Genomic DNA, 26,430 nt, shown 5'->3' with positions numbered 1-26,430 from the left:
GACCATGTGATATTTCAGTTTTTCTTTTTTAATAAATCTGCAACAATTTTAACAATTCTGTGTACATTCCTGAGGAAGAAGAATGAACTTAAATGATTTTAGCAAATGGCTGCAATATAACAAAGAGTGAAAAATTTAAGGGGGTCTGAACACTTTCCGTACCCACTGTATACACACATATAGGTGTGAAAGGAGCGAAGTCCTATGCCTGTTAATAATTTCATTAGCGCAGCCATAGGGTTCTGCTACTTTCACACCTATATGTGTGTATGTGTATATATACATACATGTGTGTGTGTGTATATACCCCTACACAGAAGTTCAGATGTCATGCCTGCCTCCAAACACATCCACAAAAAAGCCCAATAAAACATCTGCAACAAAAACGGCCAGGTGTGAAAGTAGCGAAGCCACTATCCTGCTCTAATGCAATTCTAATACAAACAATCTTTTCTCTATAGCGGTCACCCTGAAATGGAAGGGTTTGGTCACCCTGCCATAGCAGTCAGAGTCAGTTAACCCTACACTACACTACGGTCCACTGACACTTAACACTTTCCCTACAGAAACTAGATTATTAAATCTAACTATAGTGGAAAATAGTACCCTAACTACACTAGATATCCCTTTCCTCACACTAATAATTGCTAAATTACACTTTTGAAGCAGGAGTAACAGAAATGCTTCCCCCTGTATGCAATGCTAGAGATTTGGTGGGGCTATGTTATATACTGGGGGGCGTATTCACTACTGATTGGCCTCTGGACCCCCTAGTCACTCCAATCACATTCCTAGCATTCTCCTGCCCCCTCAATTGGCTTTTACAGATGTTTCTGGTCCAATCACGGGCTTTTAAAGCCCATTTCCTGTCCCATTGCATTTTGGTCGGTTCTGGTTGCCGAATTCCGAACTTTTTCAGCAAAAAGTTCGAAATTTGGCCGAATTTCGAACAGTCAATGTTCGGGTCGAACCGATGGTTGACCCGAACCGTTCGATCATCCCTACTTAGCAGCCCTACAGGCAACAAGACCTACAGGGTACTAATAATCTCTTATTGTGCACTGACCATTGTATTAACCATCTTTGAACCCAAAAGGGTAATCCTCTATGTTACAATGTGAAAATTTTAATTGCATGATGTACCTTAATTTGCTGTGAATTGTATGTACTATGGATCATTTTCTGTACTTGACTAAAACCAATTAAAAGTTAAAGTTGAAAAAAAAAGAAAAAAAACAACTGTCCAATATTTTTTTTTACCAATTTCTGGAAAAATTGGCCTTTCGGAATTGCTTTTAAACATAAAGGATGATGCCAACTTGAATGATCCAGATAGAAGTTTCTGTCATTTTCCTAAAAATAAGTAATAGTTGACAGACCTTCTACTCCCTCCTTGATGGATAGATCAAGAATATTAATTTGGTCAGCACTGGATGAAGAATAATGCCCCCCCCCCCCCCCGTTATTATTATTAAGGGCACAAATCTATCTCTGTCTCCATCTTTGTCTTTGTCTGAGCTTTTATTCTCATATTAATTCTTATTCCAATTTAATTGTTGAAGCTTTTGATTTGTGCTTGGAAAACAAAATTATTATTTTTTTATCATCAAACATTTTTTGTTTGATGGACACACCTGAAGTTTGGGCGCCGACTCATTTGGAGCCTTGCTATTGGCTCGGAATTGATTAGAAAACTCACATCCTGTGCCCGGTGTCAGACCGGTGTTATGGTGGACACCTTCTTGGTGGCCCAACATGACTCACAGTGGTCAAGCCGTGTAACTATTCTTCTTGTGTATTTAGAAGAGACATCTTCCGGGTGTGATTAGGAATGATCACAGAAATATTATCAGTCATGTGGCCTCCAGGATGATGAAATGTTTCCCTGGAAATTATTGAGGGAGGAGAAATAATACGGAGGAAAGAAAATCAGAGGAGAAACTTCTTCTATCACCATAACCCAACACTACGAGGTGAGAGAAGAATCCATCATCTACACTATCTATCATCTATATATATATATACTGTGTATTATCTATCTATCTATCTATCTATCTATCTATCTATCTATCTATCTATCTATCTATCTATCTATCTATCTATCTATCTATCTATCCATCCATCCATCCATCCATCCATCCATCCATCCATCCATCCATCCATCCATCTATCTATCTATCTATCTATCTATCTATCTATCTATCTATCTATCTATCTATCTATCTATCTATCTATCTATCCATCCATCCATCCTATCCTATCCTCCATATTCAGATCATGTCTGTGGAATATCAGGATTTCCAAACTCTTCAGGAGGACACAAAACCATCTAATGAAGCTGGAGTAACCAACCGGATACGTCAAGGTATGAAAACCATATACCGAGAATTACACCCGGCATACAGGACAGGAGAAGTGGTACTGTGCAGAGTCCATACATACAGAATAAGAACAGATACTGAGAATTACACCCGGCATACAGGACAGGAGAAGTGGTACTGTGCAGAGTCCATACATACAGAATAAGAACAGATACCGAGAATTACACCTGGCATACAGGACAGGAGAAGTAGTACTGTGCAGAGTCCATACATACAGAATAAGAAGAGATGTGATTGATCGGTATTCCTGCTTTGTCCTATGATTGGTTGATATGTGATTGGTGTGATTGGTAATACAATATTAGTTGTACAGATTTTGCATTGAATGGTAATTGATTTGTTCTGTTATCAGCAATCATGATGAACAGAGGGGTCCCATCCCCCTCCCCCGCCCTCATCTGTGCCCTGTCAGCGCTCTGCACTGGACTCATCTTCATCCTCATCATCCTCATCGTCACCATCACACGTGAGTTCCCTCCGCCTTCCCATCACATTGTTACAGATCAGCAATATTAGTGAGAGTTCAAAAAATATTATTACTGTAGATAAAAAGTATTGTTTAAAGAACAGAAATCGTCCTGTTTAAAAAAGACACCAAAATGATGATTTCCATACAAAGAATTGCAAGGATATTCACAAATAGACTCAAAATTGTTACTTTGTATATATATCCCATCTGATCAATGTATATAAACAATGTTACTTTGTATCTCTCTATCTCCCGTCTGATCAATGTTTATCAACAATGTTACTTTGTATCTCTCTATCTCCTGTCTGATCAATGTTTATAAACAATGTTACTTTGTATCTCTCTATCTCCCGATTTGTCAGCAAATGCAAGGGGGAAATGACAGAGGGACACAAGGACAGGCATAGGACACATTTTTGGATGTCTGTAGTATTTCTGTTGTCCAATGCTGGTTAAAACAATCCTTAGTGATATTGCCACAAAGGTTTTCCTTCAAACATCTTCTGTTATAGAGTGACAACGCCCTAATCCTACTTTTTATCTGGCAGGTCAGGGGGTGGGTGAGACGGAGCGCAGCCTGGAGGTGAAGCTGAGGAATATGAGTATTGAGGTGCACTCCAGAGTGGACCAACTATATGTGGATAGTAAGTTGGGACTTTGGGTTCTATGGGGGGGGGGGGGGGTTACAATGGGGTATTGTGGGGTTCTAGTCTTTTCAACCTGTGAATGTTCTCCTTTTCCAGATTCAGGGATGATGGAGCAACTGACTGACTTTGAAAGCTTCATGAAGGACTTCAATAGTAGGTTTTGGGGTTTTGGAGGTCTGCAGAGCATAAGCTGCACCCTGTGATCTACCTGGGCAGTGATAACTTTCATGTATACAATGGGCAGTTGACTCCACAAAAAGTGCTGTCTGTTGAGATCCTCAGGTCATGGAGGAGATGCAAAGACCAACAGGGCCCCATGCACTAAACATGAGCATTCTCTGTGGTCTCTTTATCTTCTCCTGAGCACCAAATCAACCAATGACAGACCTGCAATTCAAGGATTTTCTTTGTCGATTTACTATTTCTGGAGGCTGAGTGATCCATTGTCTATACCAGGGGTGCAGTGGTGTATTTTGGTTTTGTGCTGCCCTAGGCATGACTAAAATTGGGCGCCCTGCCCCCCCCCCCCCCCATGTAAATTTGTCCCACTCCTTTTTTAACGGAGGTGACTCCCTCCAAAATCGAAGGACTACAAGTCCCAGCATGAGCCCCTGAGATCACGAGAGGGGGGGTGAGAGGGGTTGGCAGAGAGAGAAGGGTGAGGGAGAGAGAGAGAGGGGGCTGGGTGAGGGAGGGAGAGAGAGAGAGAGAGGGGGGATGAGAGAGAGAGAGGGGGGATGAGAGAGAGAGGGGGGAGAGAGGAGGGGATGAAAGAGAGAAGGGTGAGAGAGAGAGGGGGGATAAAAGTGTGATAGAGAGAGGGGTGTGATAGAGAGAGGGGTGTGATAGAGAGAGGGGGGATGAGAGAGAGAGGGGTGATGAGAGAGAGAGAGAGGGGGTGAGAGAGAGTTGGTTGAGAGAGGGGGATGAGAGAGAGAGAGGGGGGATGAGAGAGAGAGAGGGGGGATGAGAGAGAGAGGGGGGATGAGAGAGAGGGGGGATGAGAGAGGGGGGATGAGAGAGGGGGGATGAGAGAGAGGGGGGATGAGAGAGAGGGGGGATGAGAGAGAGAGAGGGATGAGAGAGAGAGAGGGGGATGAGAGAGAGGGGGGTGAGAGAGGCAGCTCTAGCAACCAGTGGCCAATAGAGTCTCAGGTAGAGGGGGGGCAGCTTTTTTGCTGCCCCCCCCCTGCAAAGTGCCGCCCTAGGCCTGGGCCTTGTTGGCCTAGGCCAAAATACAGCACTGCAAAGGGTGTCCAAAAACTACGGCCCTCCAGCTGTTGTGGAACTACACGTCCCATGAGGCATTGTAAATCTCTGACATTCACAGACAGGACTAGGCATGATGGGAATTGTAGCTCCTGAACAGCTGGAGGGCCATAGTTTGGACACCCCTCAAACATTCTCATCCAGGGTTCTGTAGAACCCTATGGCTTCTCCAGGGGTTGATAAGTGTTCCTTTAGCAGTGGTGGATTAACCTCCCACATTGGTGCGTGTGAATGATGGGGCAGATCATTTTAGCATAATTTTTTGTCTGTCAGTGGATTGGCCGACATTGTTCACTGTGATTGAAATGGATGTGCATTGTTGAATGACATCATTGATTTTTTTTTTTTTGTAAGTCTTGTTAACCACTTACCCACTGGGCACTTAAACCCCCTTCCTAACCAGACCGATTTTCAGCTTTCAGTGCTCTCACATTTTGAATGACAATTACTCAGTCATGCAACACTGTACCCATATGGAATTTATGTAGTTTTTTCACACAAATTGAGCTTTCTTTTGGTGGTATTTAATCATCATTTGTTTTTTTATTTTTTGCGCTATAAATGAAAAAATACCAAAACATTTGTAAAAAAAATGCATTTTTCTTCGTTTTGGTTTTAAAATTTTGCAAATTTAGTAATTTTTCTTCATAAATTTTGGCCAAAAGTTATACTGCTACATATCTTTGGTAACAATAACCCAAATAAGCATATATTTTTTTGGTCTTTGTTAAGGTTATAGAGTCTACAAGCTATAGTGCCAATCATTGAAAATTGATCACACCTGATGTACTGACGATCTCATTTCTTGAGACCCTAACGAGCCAGGAAAGTACAAATACCCCACCAAATGACCACTTTTTTGAAAGTAGACATTCCAAGGTATTTAGTAAGAGGCATGGTGAGTTTTTTTAAGTTGTCATCTTTTTCCCCACAATTCTTTGCAAAATTAAGTTTTTTTTTTTCTTTTTTCACAAAATTGTCATATTACCAAGTTATTTCTCACACACAGTATAGGCATACTTGCAACTACACCCCAAAATACATTCTGCTACTCCTCCTGAGTATGGCGATACCACATGTGTGAGACTTTTACACAGCCTGGCCACATACAGAGGCCCAACATCCAAGTAGCACCTCCAGGTGTTCTAGAAGCATAAATGACACATATAATTTCCTAACGACCTATCACAATTTTGAAGGCCCCAGGGGGCATGTGAGAAGCGTGATTCTGGGAGGACATCATAGTACGCCCGCCGAGAATAACCTGACCATGCTGTAGCCATCATTCAGCTATGGCCCGGTCATCAAGTGGTTAAGTTGTTTCCTTTTTTTGTGAACGAGTAGGGGTACATACCCTTTACTCATTCACATAGGGGGAGCTGTATCTGGTGGCCCACTTATTGTGAAAGGGAGCATCCAGATTCCACTAGCAGCCTCCTGCAAACACCGGGCCAGGGTTGTTGAGAAGAGGTCCTTCTCCTATACACATGGAGCCAAGGTGCATTGCCAAGGTACCTCCCATGTTGAACGCATGTGGCCTAATATGGTTCAGGATTGGTGGGGCACACACCCCCCCCATCCTGGCAAGTTAAGCTGCATGCTAGGATACAAGTCTGGTATGGGTTATGCTTTTTGTTCTTGTCTATCGCATGAGGTTTCCCCTGAGAATTCTTATTAAACTCCGAAGTCCAGATAAGGGTCTGATATAGATAAATAGAATTTCTGGCCACTTTCTTTACAAAATGAAAGAGGTTGGGAACTGCCCAATAACAGGCCAGATTTTAGGTATTACCTTGGGGAGACGCAGACTAGAGTACTGCAATCACTGAGCAGCAAATGATATCGCCTGGGATGCATTTCAGTTATCTTGAAAATCTGGCCTGTTAGTGGGCCCTGTAGGACAGGGTTGAGGACCACTGGCATTCAGATGAGTCACTTCACAGGCAGGGTCAGGGCACCCCCAGGCATGTTATTTAAGAACATTTTGAACATCCAATATTTGACCTTTATATATTATTAAAATTGCTGATCCCCCGTTAAATGGAATTTGCATTTTTTGTTTTAGCCCGTTTTCCCCAGGGCAGTGCACCCCCCGCCTCCTCTCCATGCCATTTGCCAATAATCTTAGAAAATGACCAATACTGGTTTTTAGCTTTTGCCTTCAATTGACTTCAATGGGGTTTGGGATTCACTATTGTTTGCCTATTGGTTCACTATTGGTTAGTTCAAGCAAACCCTGCTTGAACTAACCCCAGATACATTCAGCCTATTGGGGATAACAGAAATGTGCATACAACTCATATATTTTCATATAAATGTTCTTCCAGGCCACAGTAGAATTGGGGAAGTAATCTGGGTATGAAAGCATAGAAGCCAGTTGTGCACACTCTGGAGATTACTGAAGTCAACGTATAATTAAAGTATATGTCTAGGTATCAGTTAACCTGCTGGTCTCCTTAAAATTCAATGAGCTCCTAACCATAGGGAGCTGATAGCACAGTGACTCTGCTGCCCTGAAACCCCAAGCAATGTTGTCATTCCAGTCCCATTTTGCCTGGCAGACTACAGAACACCCCCCCCCCCATGTCATGGAGATGAGGAGAAGGAAATAATCTGTATATGGCTCCTCTTTAATGGTTTACGTGTGCAGCAGAAACACCTGAGAAGATGAACATGTATAAAGTTTAGTGGACTAAAGACTGATTTCCTGTTTCCGCAGAACATGGCGTAGCAACCAAAGTGACGAATATTAAGTCGGTGGTGAATCTTTTTCTGTCTGATGAAATCACAGGTAAGTGTGCCCTGTAAGAATAATGGGTGAAACGGAACCTCAACCCACACTGTACTTGTGGACTTCCGTCAGTATACGACTTCCTCCCAGTCCTGAACATAGATCTCAGATTTTCCCAGCTACCCCCATACAAAGCTAGCTGACAACTTAGCTTGTACTGGAATCTCCTCCTCTATTGAACAGTTTAACACTCAATTTATACACACATGAGCACATCCCCCCCGATCAGATTACCACACACAGGTCAGGGTTGCCTGATTACATTATCATATGCAGATTAAGTCATATACAGAAATAGAATTAACCTGAACTGATCATCTAGCCATCTCGACAGAACAATATGTGAGTTCATTAACATTTAACAATGGAACGGATAGAATACACGTCTCACCTCAATACACAAACAATAGGGAGAACCTGTCTCTGACATTGAAGTTCAATACACATTATCAAAAGGAAACACAGAACCCATTTAAAGCAATCCAAACCATTAAGTATCAGTCTTTCACTATCAGTGATGGTGAGTACCGTCACAATGGGTTGTGTTGACATTTGGGTGTGTCTGGACATTTGTAGCATGTATTGTATTAATTAGTATCGATCTGATTGGAGACTGAACATGTTCAGGTGTTATCAATAACTGTATAGCAATGAAAGTTCAGGATTTATATTATTCTTATTAAAGGCCAACATGTGTCATTCATTCATAACGTCTCAACTATCCTCCATCCCATTTTTTTTTTTTTTTTCGTTTTTGAAAGCACCCAGGGAGGGTGGCTTTTGCCCTCTCTGACCAAGCAATTCTTAGTTTCTGGGTGCACGGGTCTACTTTGTAGAACCTAATTCCAGGTTCCGCTTATCAATCATACTGAATATTCATCTTCACATGAGCGTCTCTCTTTTCAGACATCAGATACAGGGATCCCAACTGATGAACACTTTATTTTATTCCAGTGGTCATTGCCAATGCTTACACCAAGATTCTTGAGTTTTCCTCCTCTGACCCTTTTTAGATGCTAAAATATCCTCTAGAAAAGCCACCTCTTGGAGATCACCGAGGTCAATGTTCAGTTTCTCAAAAACACAGTAGGCTAGGTGGGACTTTAAGTGAGACCCCAGCAGGTAGTGCCCGGCGTCTCCATCCCAGTATCAGAAAAAAATGAGGTTGAAGGATTATAAGAGGTGCACGGAAGTCAGCCAGCCCCCAGTCTGATGTATTCACCCTCCAGTCTGTCACCAACCAAGTAGACCTGTCTCATGATATAAAGAACAGGCATATGTAAGCTGCAGAGCCACTACACGGCACCCTGTTTTATCTGCAGTCCTAACACTTCCTAATTTAGTGTCTCCACACTGGGAGCACATGGCTGCTAATGGATGGATGGGGGAACATGTGGGAGGGAGACAGCCCAAACCTCCCCCAACCCACCCCCATCCATGACTGGTCTATTGTCTCAAAACTCAAATAGCTAAGTTGTAACGATGGTACAACCTGGAAAGGAACAGCTTAGAAGCAGAATGTTCAGTTTCTCAACCAGCATTTCAAGGAACCCTAAGCTTTTTTTTTTTTTTTTTTTTTCCAATAAAGTGCTTTATTGAAGTTAATTGAAAATACAATGAAAACAGTTATTGGTTTAACAAGTAAAGCGCAGTGTAACAATAATGAGATACATCAAGTAGTCATTGAACATACATCAGGCAAACAAATGTGCAACCAATTAGACTTAGATGTAAATCAGCGAAAACAAGTTCCAAACAAGGGGGTATGGACCAGTGTCCACACCAAGGGCCTGCGGCCCATAGAAAAGTGAATAGAAAAAGAAAGAAAGGAAAGAAATAAAGTAGGAAATATAGAGGGGGGAGGAAGGGGGGGGGAGGGGGTGTAGGTCACATAAAAAAAAATAAATAAATAAAATTTAGGAAAATGGTCTCAAGACATATTAGTCAAACCTGACTGACTAGAGATTGGCCGATTACCGGGTGATAAATTTAGTGTAATTGGAGGACAAAGTGAACATAGTCCAAGGTCTCCAAAGTTCGTGAAAGGTTAAGCTGTTTTCCTTCTTAATAGCGACGATTTCTTCCATTTCAAAGAGCATTTTAACTTTGTTTGCCCAGTCTTTAGTTGATGGGGTGTGTTGAGAGTTCCAAAAAAGAGGTATGACGGCCTTTGCCGCATTCAACAAGTGTCTAACTAAGGAGTTCTTGTAATTCTTGTAAGAGAGAGTGTTTACGTGTAGCAGGCAAGTTGCAGCATCTAACACCATAGATGTGTCTGTTATCATTTTTATCAGATGAACAATCTGTTTCCAGAATGTGTGTATTTTTGTGCATGACCACCAAATATGAACAAAAGTCCCTTTTTCCTTTAGGCACCTCCAGCATTTGTCAGAACTCTGCGGGGACCATGTCTTTATTTTGACTGGTGTCAAATACCATTGTGTCATAATTTTGAATGAGGTCTCTTGAATCTTAGTGCTTAGAGAGCATTTGTGCGTGAACACACAGGCTTTCTCCCAGGTCTTTTCTGTAAAGGAGCAATTTAAATCTCTCTCCCAAACTTTTTTATAGTCATCTATCGCTTGGTTAGGGGCTTGGGAGATCCATTTATAAGCTTGTGATGTGGTTTTACTGCAAGATTTACGGTCCCCGCAAATTTTCTCGAAAGCAGATATTGGCCTAGAAAAAAGGAACTTGCGCTTGTGATTCCGAACAAAGTTATGCAACTGTATGTAATTCCAGTGGGAAATTGTGTAGCCCTGAGGTTTAATTTCGTTAAATTCTTTCATAGATAACAATCTCGAGTTTAACAAGCAGTCTTTCACTCTCAGTGGAGCATTCCTCTGTTGTGAGTCTACTGGGGGTGGTTTAAAGTCCATTCCCGGTGGGAAATCCGGGTTGCCAGTAATTGGTGTCATGGGACCAGGACTGGTGATCAATTGGTATTTTGATGCTACTTTATTAAAAATCGATAATGTGGCTGAAATCAGGGGGTGATTCCTGACATCGGGCGGATAATTAGAGGGATCTGTCCAAATTAAATGGTGCACTGGGTATCTTGAAAGGCCTATCTCGAGTTCAACCCAGTCTTTGTGATGGGAGTGGCAATGCCAGTCAATTACCCTGGTTATATGTGATGCCTGGTGATATTTAATGAAATCGGGCAACCCCATTCCTCCTTTAATTTTAGGTAACTGCAAGAATTTTAGCTTAATTCTGGGTTTCCTAAGAGCCCAGACAAATTGTCTCTGTACAGAGAGAAGGTTGCGAAAGAAGGCAGTAGGTATTTTAATCGGGAGTGCGTGAAACAAATAGAGAAGCCTAGGTAGAATGACCATTTTCAGGATCGCTGCTCTTCCAAACCAGTAAGAAATGCTTATTATTCCAGTTACGTAGGTCCTTCTTTATGTTTCTTAGAAGAGGGATAAAATTCGCCTCAAAAAGATTTTCGATTTTGGGAGTTAGCTGTATTCCTAGGTATGTGAGTGATTTAGTTTCCCATTTATAGGGGCAATTGCGTTGGGTCAAATCCTTTATGCCTGGGGATAGGGAAACATCAAGCGCTTCTGATTTTGAATGATTTATCTTAAAATTAGATAAATATCTAAAAGTCTGAAATTTCAAATTTAGGTTCGGTATGGAGATGTGTGGTTGGGTGATGTAAAATAATAAATCATCTGCGTAGGCGGATATCTTAAAATCTCTGTTCCCAATCTGGAAGCCATGAATCGCCGGATCTGTGTTGACATGCCTTATTAGTGGTTCTAGTGCCAAAATAAAGAGTATTGGCGAGAGGGGACATCCCTGTCTAGTGCCATTTCTCAGATGGAGGGGTGTGGAGAGAGTATTGTTAACTTTCACCTTGGCAATGGGATCCTCGTAAAGAGCTCCGATCCATCCCATCATGTTGGAGCCTAACCCCAAATGACGACAAGTGGCCTGAAGATAATCCCAGGCCACCCTGTCAAAGGCCTTTTCGGCATCTGTTGACAGAATCAATCCTTCCAATCTATGTTTGCGAGCTTCATGAATCAAATTTAGTGATTTTATAATGTTGTCTCTGGCTTCTCGACCTGGCATAAAGCCCACTTGTTCTGGTCCAATTACTAGGTGCAGCAGAGGTCTGAGCCTGTTTGCTAAAATCTTGGCAAGCAACTTGACGTCCAGATTGAGAAGGGAGATGGGTCTATAGTTAGCACACAAAGTTGGGTCCTTATCTTTCTTGGGGATCACTGTAATATGCGCCGTAAGGAATTCAGGGGATGGTTTGTCATTTTTGGAGAGGGTGTTCAAGGCTTTTGTTAAGGGATTAATCAAAATTGCCTCAAAAGTCTTGAAATAATGCGAAGTTAGTCCATCAGGACCTGGACTTTTGCCGCTTCTCATGGAGCTAATAGCCTGTTGCACCTCTTCAATGGAAATATCTTTTTCAAGGTTAATAATGTCTGTTTCTGATAAATTTGGGAGACCACTTTGTTTAATATATTGGTTAATGAGTAAGGGTCTTGATCCCTGCATGTCAGCAGGACGTGTTTGTGGAGGTAGATTATATAGATTCTCATAGAAGGTGCGGAAAGTTTCCGCAATGAACCTAGAGTCATGTATTTTATTGTTCCGCTTGTCTCTCAGGCACGAGATGTGGGACGCAGATTGCAAATCTTTGAGGGCTCTGGCAAGAAACTTGCCCCCCTTATCCCCATGCTCATAGTAAATTGCCCTATTGAAGTATAAGGCTCTTTTGGTTTTGTTATTGAGAATATCTGTCAACTCTTTTCTTGTGTCTGTCAACTCCTGCATGAGAGATTTAGCTAGCGAAATTTTGTGTTGGGCTTCTAGACTTGAGATTTTGGCCATGAGGTTGTTTATTTGTTTCTCTTTATCTTTTTTCTTCCTAGCTCCGTATTTAATAAACTCTCCCCTTATGACACTTTTATGTGCTTCCCATATAGTTATTGGTGAGACATCTTGTGTGGAATTTTCTATAAAGTAATTCTTAATGGATTCGGAAATTTTCTCCTTAATTATTGGGTCAATTAAAAGTGAGGGGTTTAATCTCCAATTAAATGTTGGTTTACTAATTTTGTCAGTTGCTAACGTAATCGAGACAGGGGCGTGATCAGATAGGGCAGCGACACCAATCCTGGCATCTAATAGGTCTGGGAGATCTCTTTGTGAGACAAAGAGGAGATCAATCCGCGCGTATTTATTGTGTGGTGCGGAAAAGTGTGTGAAATCTTTTTCTGAGGGATGTAGAGAGCGCCAGGTATCCACAAGGGTCAAAGATCTCAGTAGGGTCTTAATTTTTTTGATCTTCCCATATGTCAAACTCGATTTGCCCGTGGAGGAGTCCTGAAGTGGGTCCAATGGGATATTAAAGTCCCCACCCAGGACAACGCACCCCACAGCAAAATGTTTTAAGTCATCAATGAGCTTAGTACAGAAAGATACGTGTGCTTTATTTGGAAAGTAGGCGTTGGCTAAGGTCAATGGGCGTCCATTTAGAGAGCCGGCTAGAAAGATATATCTACCCTCTGGATCAGCATAATGTTTATCTACAGTAAAAGGTGCATTTTTACTGATCAAAATGGCGACTCCCTTCGTTTTTGCATGTGGGTTTGAAGCAGTGTAAATCTTATTAAAGTGTCTGTCTGTTAGTTTTGGTGTTTCGTTCCCTTTAAAATGTGTTTCCTGTATGAAAACAAATAGTGCTTTACTTTTTTTAAGTTCGTTTAGCAATTTCCTTCTTTTTTCGGGTATGTTGAGTCCATTTGCATTATGTGATACTATCGTGGGTTGTTTTCCCAAGTGTGAGAAGGCCATCTTTTGCAAGATTTGTAAGGGTGAGGAGGGGGGGGGGAAATAGGTGTAGGGAAGGAAAGAATAAAAGTAAAGAGAGAAAGATGGGAAATAGAGAAAAGACAAAGTCAGTACCGGTTGACTAGGGAATTATTCTCCTCGTCAACTAATGTAATAGGCTGCAAATTCTGAGAAAATGTAGGAGGTATCAACTACAGTAGCAGCCTTTTGGGTAAAGTGGAAGGAGCGCAGGTGAGCGTCACCTGTGATATCCGAGGTTCCTGTGATTAAAGACAAGTATCCCGAACCACAGGAAGACGGCTCCTTTGTGAAATTTATCATATCAAATACATTCAAATGCGTTCTGCGGAAATGAAAAATAAACCGTAACAAGTTCAATTCACAACAGGATCACCATAAATTCAAACCTTGAATGAGATTCCCCAGGGAAAAAAAAAAAAAAAAAAAAAAAAAAAAAAGGGGAGGGGAGAAGGGTCCGTGGACATGAGTAGCACTCGTTAAACTATCAGAATATCACAGGAGGAGCTTATACTTTAGGAAAGTCCAAAGCAAAAGTTCAGAATACTGCTGTATCTTGCATACATATAGTATAGTGTGTATCGGCGTTCATATAACTTTAGACTAGTATTCAATACCTCATAGTGGTCTTCATTGGTAAAGCTGATGGTATCATCCTATGGTGTCCGTTCACCTTACAGCCTACCTCCTCCTTGAACCCATATGCAGCATATACCCAGGTAGGGTCCTTTGAGAGTTCGCCTCAAGGAAATCCAAAAAAAAAAAAAAAAAAAAAAAAAAAATAAAAACAGAAATTGCATATTAAGAATGAGGGAACATGAGAGCTTATCAAATATAACCCATCTAAATTCAGGTTGTGTGGGAGGAAGAGCAACATCATGTAATTAAACACTGTCCGCTGGAAAACCCGTGTTGAATACCAGGGGAATAACCCGTGGTCTATATGCCCATCAATAATTAAGCTGCAGTCTTCAATTGCTTTATCTATCCTGTGTAGATTATTGAAAATGCACATATAGGGGCTGAAGGAAATCAGCGCTGTCAAACTCTATTCAGCCAGTATTCCAGGTGTTTGCTTAATATCATCTGCCTTTAGTTCCTTCATTACAGTCATTCCGCTAAAATCCTGCTAAATAGGAAAACCAAGAGTTTTCTTACATGTCCACTGATAGCTGTAAAGAGAACGTGCACATTGCTAACATGCTTGGTAGTTATTTCAGTTAGACATCTTCTGCAGAGATTATATGCAAAGCATGTCCAAGATTGCCCTCTGCTGGGGAAAGTCAGAAATTCCCTGGGAGAAACTTAAAAACAGAATCATATGGTGGTCAACGATTCCAGGTAAGATCAATCGACATCTCAGATGTAATTTCTGGACCTTGGGGTTTTTGGGGTTTTTGGAGGTGAAGGAGATTGTAAGTGGGATTTTTTGGTCTTCATCTTTCTTCCTTCTTTAGTGGAGGGAGACCTGTAAGTGGAAGGCGAGCCCTCTCGGGACATGCGGTCATTAGGTGAGGCTGGTAAAAGGAATTCTGCATACCACTCTGGGAGATCAATGTGATCTAGCTGTAGATTAGCGCAGAAAGATGGTAAATCCCCGGGGGTACGCAGATAGAATTGTTTGCCACGATAAGTAGCCTGGACAGCGAAAGGGTATTTCCATCTATAAGGGATATTTCTGTTTTTCATCGCCTCTAGGATCGGTCTAACAGCTCTCCTGTTTTTAAGAGTAATGGGTGACAAATCTTGAAACAGTAGAATTTGAGTTTCATTAAACATAATTTGATCGCTCTGTCTGGCTTTTGCCAGAATTTCCTCTTTTAGGGTGTGATTCGTTAGGCAGCATATCACATCTCTGGGTGGCAATGTGTCTGCAGGTTTCTGCCTTAAGGCTCTGTGAGCCCTGTCCATCTCTATGGGGGACTCCTGTGGTCTATCCAAAAGATTGTTGAATATAGAGGCTAAGGCAGGGCGTATATCATTGCCACCAACAGACTCTGGAAGACCCCTCACTCTGATGTTATTCCTTCTTCCACAATTATCAAGGTCTTCCAGATGTCTGTTCATTTCAATTAGGTGGTTAGAGTGGGTGTTTGTGATGGCCTCCAGTCTGTCTATAGCCTTGTCTCTGTGTCTGCCCGCCTTTTCTACCCCTGCCATTTGTTCTTTGAGACTGACAATGTCCGCCTTCAGGTCAGTTATTGCAGCAGCAAATGAGCCTTTTATGTCGGCTGCTATGGCAGTCATGTCGTTGTAGGTTAATTGTCTGTCAGTAGCTGGCATGTCACTTACTGTGTCCTCTGAAGCTGCTAGCGATTCTGTTTCAAAGTCCTCCTCCACCTCCTGTGACAGCCTCCTCGCCATCTTGGATCCTGGGATGTTCTTCTTGGTCAGCGCCTTGGTCCTGAAGATTTCAGCGATCACCTTGCCGCTTGAGGTCCTGGAATTCCTCAGATTTTTGCCCTGGGTGTTCGGTTTGAGAATTCTGCCCATATTCGGCAGATAGCAGTTCAAGTGTAGCCGCAGAATGTGTTAAGGAGCCGCTTCGGGTCCGGAGCTCCGCTCTTAGGCAGCCATCCACGCTGCGCGCCAAGCCACGCCCGCTAAGCTTTATCCAGAGTCAGTAACCACTGACACCAATCATCTTTTTAGCTATCTGAAAGGGAGGATTCTTCCCCTAGACCGAATATGTAAGGAGCATGGACATTCCTACAGGTGTCGTAATCGCAAATCGGCTCCATGCTGCAGAGTGACCTGGCGGCCCCCTTGTATAAGAAAAGGAATTGGCAGCACTCCAGGTTGAGTCAAAATCCAGATTTATTGACTGGACATCCAAATATGACAATCGTCACGATTGTCATATTTGAATGTCCAGTCAATAAATCTGGATTTTGACTCAACCTGGAGTGCTGCCAATTCCTTTTCTTTTATCAAGTTTTCACGGAGGCGAGCCGGGGCATGCACCTGTGTGAGTCATCAGGCAATTACACCACCTTGAGCAGTGAGTCCTTGTCTGTTCAATTGCAAGGCCCCCTTGTATGCTTTTAAAGGAGAAGCGGCAGAGACGACTGCATATATAGGAATAAATCTCTTAATTTTCCTCCTGTATGCACTGATCACCTGCATGAGGGAGAGGAGGAGATTCGGCATTCAGCAGCTGCAGGAGGAAAATGGAGAGATTGATTCCACTATATATAGCTGCCCCCACTGCTCTTCCTATCCAGCTTCCTGCTGCTGCTAACCCCCACCCCCGTGTGCTCTCCAGCCCCCCTGTGGTCTTTCCCGGCCCCCTTCATATCCCCCTGCAGCTCTGCCAGGTTCTCCACTCCCCTCTTCCGCTGGCTGCTGCGGGGGATCTGTCAAGATGGAGAGTGGGGAAGGGGCCGGTAAATGTGTCATTTACCGGCCCCTTCCTTTTCTGAATGGAGAGTCGGTGATCTGTACTGATCACTGACTCTGTACATTCATAACTGAAACATAGTAAGCTGTGTTACTATGCTTCAGTTTGTGAATAAACAGGAACAGGAGCTATTCCTGTCCATTCATTCTGTGCAGCTGAGGCTGCAGAGAAGGGAATTGAGGGCTATCTCCTCAATCTCCTTTCTCTGTCTCAAAGGTGGAAGCTCAGAGGTCTGTTAAGGACCCCTGATATCTCACCAAAGCCCCCTAACGGGTCTACTTGAAAATTGCAAAATATAATTTAAAATAAAAAATTACTGACACCAGTGACAGAACTACCAGGGTTACAAAGGTCATACATGCATTCCACCACAGGGCCTGGAGGGAAGGCTCTAGTTACGTCACTGGTAAGGAGCATTTCTTCCCACTGACCATCACATGAATGTACCACAAGCTGTTCATTTAATCATTTTTAACACGGGTTCCCTGGAGCCAAAAAGTGTTTGCAAGGGTTCCTTCATGTTAAAAAAGGTTGAGAAAGGCTGGTAGGCTGGTATAACTGTTTAGCATACAAAAAACATGTGTGAACAGCATACAGTATAAAAGTGGAAAGAAATATATATATATATATATGGCCAAAGTTGTAAACACCTGACCATCCTAAACCATAGGCATGAATGCAGAGTTGCCCAAACTTTATGGTCATGATATACACCATTCTTCATGGAAGGCTTTCTACAAGATATTGGAACGTTTCATGAAAACTGGAGATATACTGTAAATGTTCTTCAACCCAATGCAATCTACCTTGGAAGCCTGACTTCTACCAACACTTTCCATTTTTTGGATGGAGTCAGGCATGATTAGATTCTCAGCATGTTTTCTATCCCAGCGCCTCCCAGTGGGGGGAGTTCTTCCAGGAAACAAGTTTTTTTTTTTTTTTCCAACAGGGAGGCAAACAGCAACAGGAGAGGGCCAGGGAGGGGCAGGACCTCCACTGGGCGATTTACATTGCTATGTGTCCCTGTTGGGGACATCTCTCCCCACTTTGTCATCAGCAATAATAAAGAGCAAATCGGTCATGAAATCAGATGAATCTGAAAGTTTTTTTGATTCTTCTGAATATGAGATTATATTGATATGAGTTTACAGAAAATCATACAGTTCATAAATGACTATTTACAGATTAGACCCATCCAATTCAGATGTTGAGGGGAATGGAAACTTCCCCTGCATCCATTATCCCAAGCTGAAAATCTAAACTTTTCCCAACCACAGATGGCCTTTAATGATGGAGTTAAAGGTCCCTCACAAGGAGCCCAGAGACTGGGAGATACTTCTAGTATTCCTTTCTTGTTTGTTCTCTACTAATGAAGACAGGAGTCATAATGATCTTTGCATTCTTCATATTACAGGTTCTCTTTCCAGTGACAATCAGAGGATTTTGACCGCAGTGGGGAAACTAGCAGATGAACTCCGCAACAACAATGGTAGGTTTTTCCTATTTTAGCGATCACTTATACTCCACACTAGAGATGGGCCGAACACCCCCGGTTTGGCTCGCACCAGAACTCCCCGAATATAGAAAAAGTTCGGACCCAAACTCCGAACCCCATTGAAGTCTAAGGGACCTGAACATGAAAAATCAAATGTCCCAATTTTGAAGGCTTGTATGCAAGTAATTGGCCATAAAAAGGGTATGGGGGCCCAGGTACTGCCCAGGGGGGATATGTATCAATGCAAAACAAAAAATGTTTAAAAGGATAATTTTATAAAGGAACAGTAATTTAATGATGCTTGAAGTGAAACAATAAAAATGAAAAATTATTTTAAATATAGTGGGGGGGGGGGGTCCCCTTTGTCTGCCAGTTAAGTAGTGCATCTGTACCATGTATAGAACCTGCTGCAGCAAAACTGACATTTATAAAGAAAAGAAAAATTACATTTAAATTGCCGGCAATACAATACTATTGCAGGAAATAGAAAAATCGGAAAAAAAACAGGGTACAATGAACCCCATATTCATTCACATGGGGGTCGGGATCTTGTTAAAGGGGGCTTGCTGATTCTGATAAGCCCCCTGCCTGCAGACCCCCACAATCACAGCCCAGGGTTGTGCAGAAGAGGCCCTTGTCCCCATTAACATGGAGTGGGGAGGCAGAGCCCCCCTGCCCCAGAGCACCCCCCTTATGTTAAGGGCATGTAGCCTAGTATGGTTCAGGAGGGGGGGGGGTAAGGGTCTGGTCTGGATTTTGGGGGAAGGCGCGTTTTTTTTCCCCACTTTTTTATATTGGCTTGGGGGGTGGGTCCCCTTAGTCTGCCTGTTAAGTAGTGCATCTGTACCATGTATACAGTAGAACCTGCTGCAGCAAAACTGACATTTATAAAGAAAAGAAAAATGACATTTAAATTGCCGGCAATACAATACCATTGCCGGCAATAGAAAAATCGGAAAAAAAACAGGGTACAATGAACCCCATATTCATTCACATGGGGGGTAGGATCTTGTTAAAGGGGGCTTGCAGATTCTGATAAGCCCCCTGCCTGCAGACCCCCACAATCACAGCCCAGGGTTATGCGAAAGAGGCTATTGTCCCCATTAACATGGAGTGGGGAGGCAGAGCCCCCTGCCCCAGAGCACCCCCCTCATGTTAAGGGCATGAAGCCTAGTATGGTTCAGGAGGGGGGGGATAAGGGTCTGGTATGGATTTTTGGGGGGGGCGTTTTTTCCCCCACTTTTTTATATTGCTGACAATGTTTTTTTTTTTTTTTATTCAGCTGTCAGTGTGGAAGCCCATTGACAGCTGATGACTCATCAGTTGTTAAGGACGCGACGGCCAGCTTCCCCTAACAACCAGCTTTCACTGTGCCCTGACTGGGCAAAGCTTTGCCCAATTAGGGCTTAGGATGCAGTGCATTTTGGAGCACTCGGCAGGCAAACATCCTGCCAAGGACCGCAAGTTTGGGTGTTTGGGAGGATCTTTTGCTCAGCCCGAACCGTTCGCCCAACACTACTCTATATCTTCATTTTCCAGAACCTTCTAAGGCACACAATTTTTCACAATTATTACTCGATCCCTGACTTCCTGTACAAAACCCTGGAGGAAACCCCACCCGCTAGTGTCCAACATAACAAGACCTTACCTGATTTTCTGTTAATTAAAATAGGCTGCTGAGACAAATGAATATGAGTCTCACCTCTCCCCCCTCCTTCTCTCTCACTTCTTTTTCTCCTGTTCTTTCTCTCTCTCTCCCCCCTTCCTTCCCCTTCTTTTTCTTCCCCCTTATCTCTCTTCCTTTCCTCTCTCCTCCCTTTCTTTCTCTATTTTTCTCCTCCACTTTTTCACTTTTTCTCTCTCTCCTTCCCAGGCACCACTGATCCATTGTGCGATTCGGAATGGACACACTATGGCCTAAACTGCTACTTCTTTTCCCGGAACGCACGGCCGTGGGATTACGCCAAGAAACACTGTGAGGATAAGAAGGGTCACCTGGTGGTCATTAAAGGCCTGGATGAAATGGTGAGGATAACAAGCTGTAGGTGGGGTTCCTTTAATTAGACCCGTCACGTGGTGGCGGCCATTGTTGTTGACCCTCCCCTGTAAATGCTAACCACTAACACAATAGTTTGGCTACATTGTCGCTGACCCGAAACAAGCATACAGATAACTAAACTGAGAAACTTAGATGCTCAGATCTTCATACTTGTCCTAGAGTTAGTAGGGTTGATTTACCAAAGACAAATAAATGGTTTACTTTGCAGGGGAAGTTGAACTTTGTAAGGGAATTTGCCCCAGAGCTTACAGTATGAGGTGAAGCTCTGCTGAATATCCTACATTTAATCATATCTTTGTTTTAATTTCCCCTGCTTGTGATTAGGTTGGTATTCTGTGCAAAGTACTTCACCACATTCAGCAAGCTCTGGGGAAAATTTCCTTCCAAAGTGCAACTTCTTTTGCAAAATGAATGACCTGCTTGTTTTCAGTAAATCAACCCCAGTGATTCACAGACTTAAAACCCACCTAAGCCCAACAAAATGTCATATATTACTGCTTACGCCTTATAGATATTTATGGTGTCCCTTGATAAACTAGTCCATTGAGGAGAGCGCTCATGGCACAGGGAGGTCTGCAATCACAAGCAGTCTGGTTGGTTGCTGCGGATTACCTCACTTGGCTCTCTTTACTGTTTTTTTGGGTAAGCTAAATGTTAATGTTTGGAATAAGTAAGGCAGATTTGGAAACTATGATTGTGGATGTGTAATAAGGTGTTGACGGCCTTTAACTGGTGAGGAGCACATGTAAATAATCACTGGTGATGAGCCGAACACCCCCTGGTTCGCACCAGAACATCTCGAACAGGGGAAATGTTCTAGCGAACATGCAAACTCCATTAAAGTCTATGGGACACGAACATGAAAAATCAAAAGTCCTAATTTTAAAGGCTTAAATGCATGTTATTGGCCCAAAAAGGTGTATGGGGACCTGGGTACTGCCCTGGGGGACATGAATCAATGCAAAAAAAAATGTTTTAAAACTATCGTTTTTACAGGAGCAGTGATTTTAATAATGCTTAAAGTGAAACAATAAAAATGAAAAATTCCTTTAAATATCGTGCCTGGGGGGGCCCCCTTAATGTGCCTGTAAAGTGGTGCATTTGTACGATGTATAGAGCCTGCTGCAGCAATACTGATATTTCCAAAGGAAAAAATGTAATTCAAACTTGCTCGTGGCTGTAATGTATTGTCAGGTCCCAGCAATACAGTTAAAAAAATGAAAAAAACAGCCAAAATTAAAAAAAAAAAAAAAAAAAACGGCGTGGGGTTCCCTCTAAAATCCATACCAGACCCTTATCCGAGCACACAGCCTGGCTGGCCAGGATGGGGGTGGTGGCGAGTGAGCGCCCCCCCCCTCCTGGACATACCAGGCCACATGCCCTCAACATGGGGGGTGGGGCCTCCCCACCCCAAAGCACCTTGCCTCCATGTTAATGGGGACAGGGGTCTCTTCCCCACAACACTGGGCTGTGGTTGTGGGGGTCTGCTGGGGAGGGCTTATCAGAATCTGGAAGCCCCCTTCAACAAGGGGGCCCCCAGATCCCACCCCCCCATGTGAATGGATATCGCCCGCCCAAAAAATATATAAAAAAAAAAAAAGAAGCTCCTGCCTCTTCGGACGCTTCCCGCGCTAATGAGCTGTTTGAGTTTGACTGCTCTTTTATAGGGATCTGACGTCACGAGCTCCCCAACAACTTTGTGGTATACACTGCACTATCTGATCTTAACAAACTGTGAAAAGCAAAATTCTCTCTCCCTGCCACCAATGTGTTATTAACTATAGAATTCCACTTTTAAATCACTCACTTGCCAAGGGATTCAAACCCACAACCTCGCAATTGCAAACCTGGTATTCTACCCACCTACGCCACCGTCAAGCCTGCTTAGGCTGAATACACTCTCCCTGCCTAACTAACTAACTTCTATCTCACCCTACACACAGTGGGTGAGATAAACGTTAGTTAGGCAGGGAGAGTGTGTTCATGCTAAGCAGGCTTGACGGTGGTGTAGGTGGTAGAATACCAGGCTTGCAATTGAGATGGTTGTGGCTTCTATTCCCTTGGCCAGCAGGTGATTTATAAGTGGAATAATGCATTGCCAATGAGCAGTGCAATATGGATGTGGGAACTCGAAGTTCCCACAAAGAGGCCCATTTGTTTGCCATTTGACGAATGGGGGAACAACCAATGTTTGAGTCAAAGTTCATCTCTAATAATCACATGCGAGAGGCTAACAGAGATACTACACAACTGAGGCAGGGTAACTCAATCTTCACAGAAGTCCAGAAATCCCATTCATTGGGCTCTGCCAGTTCTTCAACATGAGTCAGTATGGGTCAGTTGCAGCAGATAGATAGATAATCTGAAGGCTTCCTGGGGCAACTTAACCCCAGTACCCTAAAAATCCTTCCTAGAAGGTGACAGAATACTCCCCTTCAGCAGGTGTGTCAGAGAGTCCTCATTTATCATATCATATACCCCTTCTAGAATTAAAGAGGGAGTGCACAGTGCTGTCCTCAGTGACACATACTGTAGTAACTTCCTGGCACAATGGCCTCAGTCCCCAGCTAACTTACTCCAGCATCACACTAACAATCCTAGACAATCCAGCTGCAATCTACAACCTAATGGCAGTTAGATTGCAGATGTACAGACCCAGAATGGGTGATCTATCATTTCGCTGTACACTTTCCACCAACACAAGCCCACGCATACTGTGCAAGGCAACCAGAAAATGATTTTATTACACACAGTTGTATGAGACTATTGTAACATTTGTGGGGACCATGTACCATCTCTGGCAGTCCAGGCCAACACCATGGTCTATGCTGGCTTTGTAGAAATCTGTCCCTGCCATGGGTAGGTACAAAGGAAAATATGAAAGGTGCCATCATGTCCTCTGATATAAAGCTAAAGCTGAGACCACCCTAGAGACTGAAGAATTACAGATACGGGATTGTATTCCATTCCAATGTAAAAGGATTATTCTTCTGTGAGCCGGGACAGCTCGCTTTGCGCCTTTGTAAAGGATCCTTTGTGGATCTAAATTACTGATGGACTTTTATACAGGAAATGAATCAATGAAATCCTCAATTCTTGCTGACTGGTGACTTTGCTCATACAGGCACACTGACTGTCCTCCCTTTTGACCAATAATATTCTCTCTTAGCCCAAGGCTTCATCTAAGGAACCTCCTCCTACATCCTTAACTTGGCATGGATTCCTGCAGAGAGAAGAACACCCATCCACACACATAAAAGCCATATGAAGAGCACCTGTCACCATTTTATAAATGTGTCTCTACTCTTTTTAGATTCTTTATAGTATATATTATATCTGCTTCCCCCATTTATTGAGCTGTGGGCGCATAAACAAGTGTGTTGTCTTCTCTTGATGGCCAGTTTACACACCATACCCTAATAAATGCTGGGTGTGTCTGCTGTGTGACTGTGGGGGGACATTAGAGTGTAAGCTCCTCTGGTACGGAGACTGATGTGACTGTGGGGGAGGGGACATTAGAGTGTAAGCTCCTCTGGTACGGAGACTGATGTGACTGTGGGGGGACATTAGAGTGTAAGCTCCTCTGGTACAGAGACTGATGTGACTGTGGGGGAGGGGGACATTAGAGTGTAAGCTCCTCTGGTACAGAGACTGATGTGACTGTGGGGGAGGGGACATTAGAGTGTAAGCTCCTCTGGTACAGAGACTGATATGACTGGGGGGGGGGGGGGCCATTAGAGTGTAAGCTCCTCTGGTACGGAGACTGATGTGACTGTGGGGGAGGGGACATTAGAGTGTAAGCTCCTCTGGTACGGAGACTGATGTGACTGTGGGGGGACATTAGAGTGTAAGCTCCTCTGGTACAGAGACTGATGTGACTGTGGGGGAGGGGGACATTAGAGTGTAAGCTCCTCTGGTACAGAGACTGATGTGACTGTGGGGGAGGGGACATTAGAGTGTAAGCTCCTCTGGTACAGAGACTGATATGACTGGGGGGGGGGGACATTAGAGTGTAAGCTCCTCTGGTACAGCGACTGATGTGACTGTGGGGGAGGGGACATTAGAGTGTAAGCTCCTCTGGTACAGAGACTGATATGACTGGGGGGGGACATTAGAGTGTAAGCTCCTCTGCTACAGAGACTGATGTGACTGTGGGGGGAGGGGACATTAGAGTGTAAGCTCCTCTGGTACAGAGACTGATGTGACTGTGGAGGAGGGGACATTAGAGTGTAAGCTCCTCTGGTACAGAGACTAATGTGACTGTGGGGGAGGGGACATTAGAGTGTAAGCTCCTCTGGTACAGAGACTGATGTGACTGTGGAGGAGGGGACATTAGAGTGTAAGCTCCTCTGGTACAGAGACTGATGTGACTGTGGAGGAGGGGACATTAGAGTGTAAGCTCCTCTGGTACAGAGACTAATGTGACTGTGGGGGAGGGGACATTAGAGTGTAAGCTCCTCTGGTACAGAGACTAATGTGACTGTGGGGGAGGGGACATTAGAGTGTAAGTTCCTCTGGTACAGAGACTGATGTGACTGGCTCAGTGATCTCTGTACAGCACTGGGGTATATGGAGCTATATAAATGTATAATAATAGTGTGTGACTGTGGGGGGGACATTAGAGTGTAAGCTCCTCTGGTACAGAGACTGATGTGACTGTGGGGGAGGGGACATTAGAGTGTAAGCTCCTGTGGTACAGAGACTGATGTGACTGTGGAGGAGGGGACATTAGAGTGTAAGCTCCTCTGGTACAGAGACTAATGTGACTGTGGGGGAGGGGACATTAGAGTGTAAGCTCCTCTGGTACAGAGACTGATGTGACTGTGGAGGAGGGGACATTAGAGTGTAAGCTCCTCTGGTACAGAGACTAATGTGACTGTGGGGGAGGGGACATTAGAGTGTAAGCTCCTCTGGTACAGAGACTGATGTGACTGTGGAGGAGGGGACATTAGAGTGTAAGCTCCTCTGGTACAGAGACTGATGTGACTGTGGAGGAGGGGACATTAGAGTGTAAGCTCCTCTGGTACAGAGACTAATGTGACTGTGGGGGAGGGGACATTAGAGTGTAAGCTCCTCTGGTACAGAGACTAATGTGACTGTGGGGGAGGGGACATTAGAGTGTAAGTTCCTCTGGTACAGAGACTGATGTGACTGGCTCAGTGATCTCTGTACAGCACTGGGGTATATGGAGCTATATAAATGTATAATAATAGTGTGTGACTGTGGGGGGGACATTAGAGTGTAAGCTCCTCTGGTACAGAGACTGATGTGACTGTGGGGAAGGGACATTAGAGTGTAAGCTCCTGTGGTACAGAGACTGATGTGACTGTGGGGGAGGGGACATTAGAGTGTAAGCTCCTCTGGTACAGAGAGTGATGTGACTGTGGGGGAGGGACATTAGAGTGTAAGCTCCTCTGGTACAGAGACTGATGTGATTGGCTCAGTGATCTTTGTACAGCACTGCGGTATATGTCAGAGCTGTATAAATGTATAATAATAATAGTGTGTGACTGTGGTGAGGACATTAGAGTGTAAGCTCTTCTGGTGATTGTATAAAATAATATGTAGTGACAGTTTTTGTTTTTCTATAGAATTTTCTACGTAACATTTCACAGTCACAGAGTTTGTGGATCGGTCTTTCAGAGGAGGAAAAAATCTGGAAGTGGGTGGACGGCACATCTTATGAGAGATCTCCAAAGTAAGAAGTCTTACTTCTTCCTTCTTACATTACCTTCAATAGAAACAAATAAAATGTTAACGTCCTTTTTTATGTGCAGATGTTGGACCTCTTACCTAAAATACTTTCAGGCTTTAATGGTCACCTGGTCCTGCTTTGGCCATCTAGGCTTTGCCATCAGTTCTGATTAATATCAGTGCTGGCCCGGTCACTAATGTTTTTTTTTTTCCTTCAGGTTCTGGGGAGAAGGTCAGCCTATAACCTGGCATTCACGTTACAGTAGCATTTGTGGTTTTCTGAAAAATGGAGAGAACTGGCACAATTTCCCCTGCTCCTATAGTTACCGCTACGTCTGTGAGAAGAAGAGATGGTGAGCAGCAATGATGACCATCAGACATCTCCTGATA

General features: G+C 43.5%; 1 protein-coding gene across 1 annotated transcript; it reads left to right on the top strand.

Moving 5' to 3' along the window:
• Positions 1-1,796: 1,796 nt before the first annotated feature.
• LOC309552476 (asialoglycoprotein receptor 1-like) lies at positions 1,797-26,397 on the top strand (the record flags this gene model as incomplete). The annotated part of the gene is made up of 10 exons (XM_082253445.1): positions 1,797-1,973; positions 2,275-2,365; positions 2,734-2,847; positions 3,399-3,494; positions 3,594-3,650; positions 7,486-7,557; positions 18,207-18,281; positions 20,161-20,312; positions 25,938-26,044; positions 26,259-26,397. The coding sequence occupies exons 2-10, from the start codon at positions 2,278-2,280 to the stop codon at positions 26,395-26,397; spliced, it is 900 nt and encodes a 299-aa protein (XP_082109571.1). The 5' UTR covers positions 1,797-1,973; positions 2,275-2,277.
• Positions 26,398-26,430: the final 33 nt, after the last annotated feature.

The sequence above is a fragment of the Pelophylax lessonae genome, assembly GCF_965119305.1.
Source record: "Pelophylax lessonae genome assembly, chromosome: 4".
Taxonomy (NCBI): Eukaryota; Metazoa; Chordata; class Amphibia; order Anura; family Ranidae; genus Pelophylax; species Pelophylax lessonae.
This window is presented reverse-complemented; position numbering and strand designations above follow the sequence as displayed.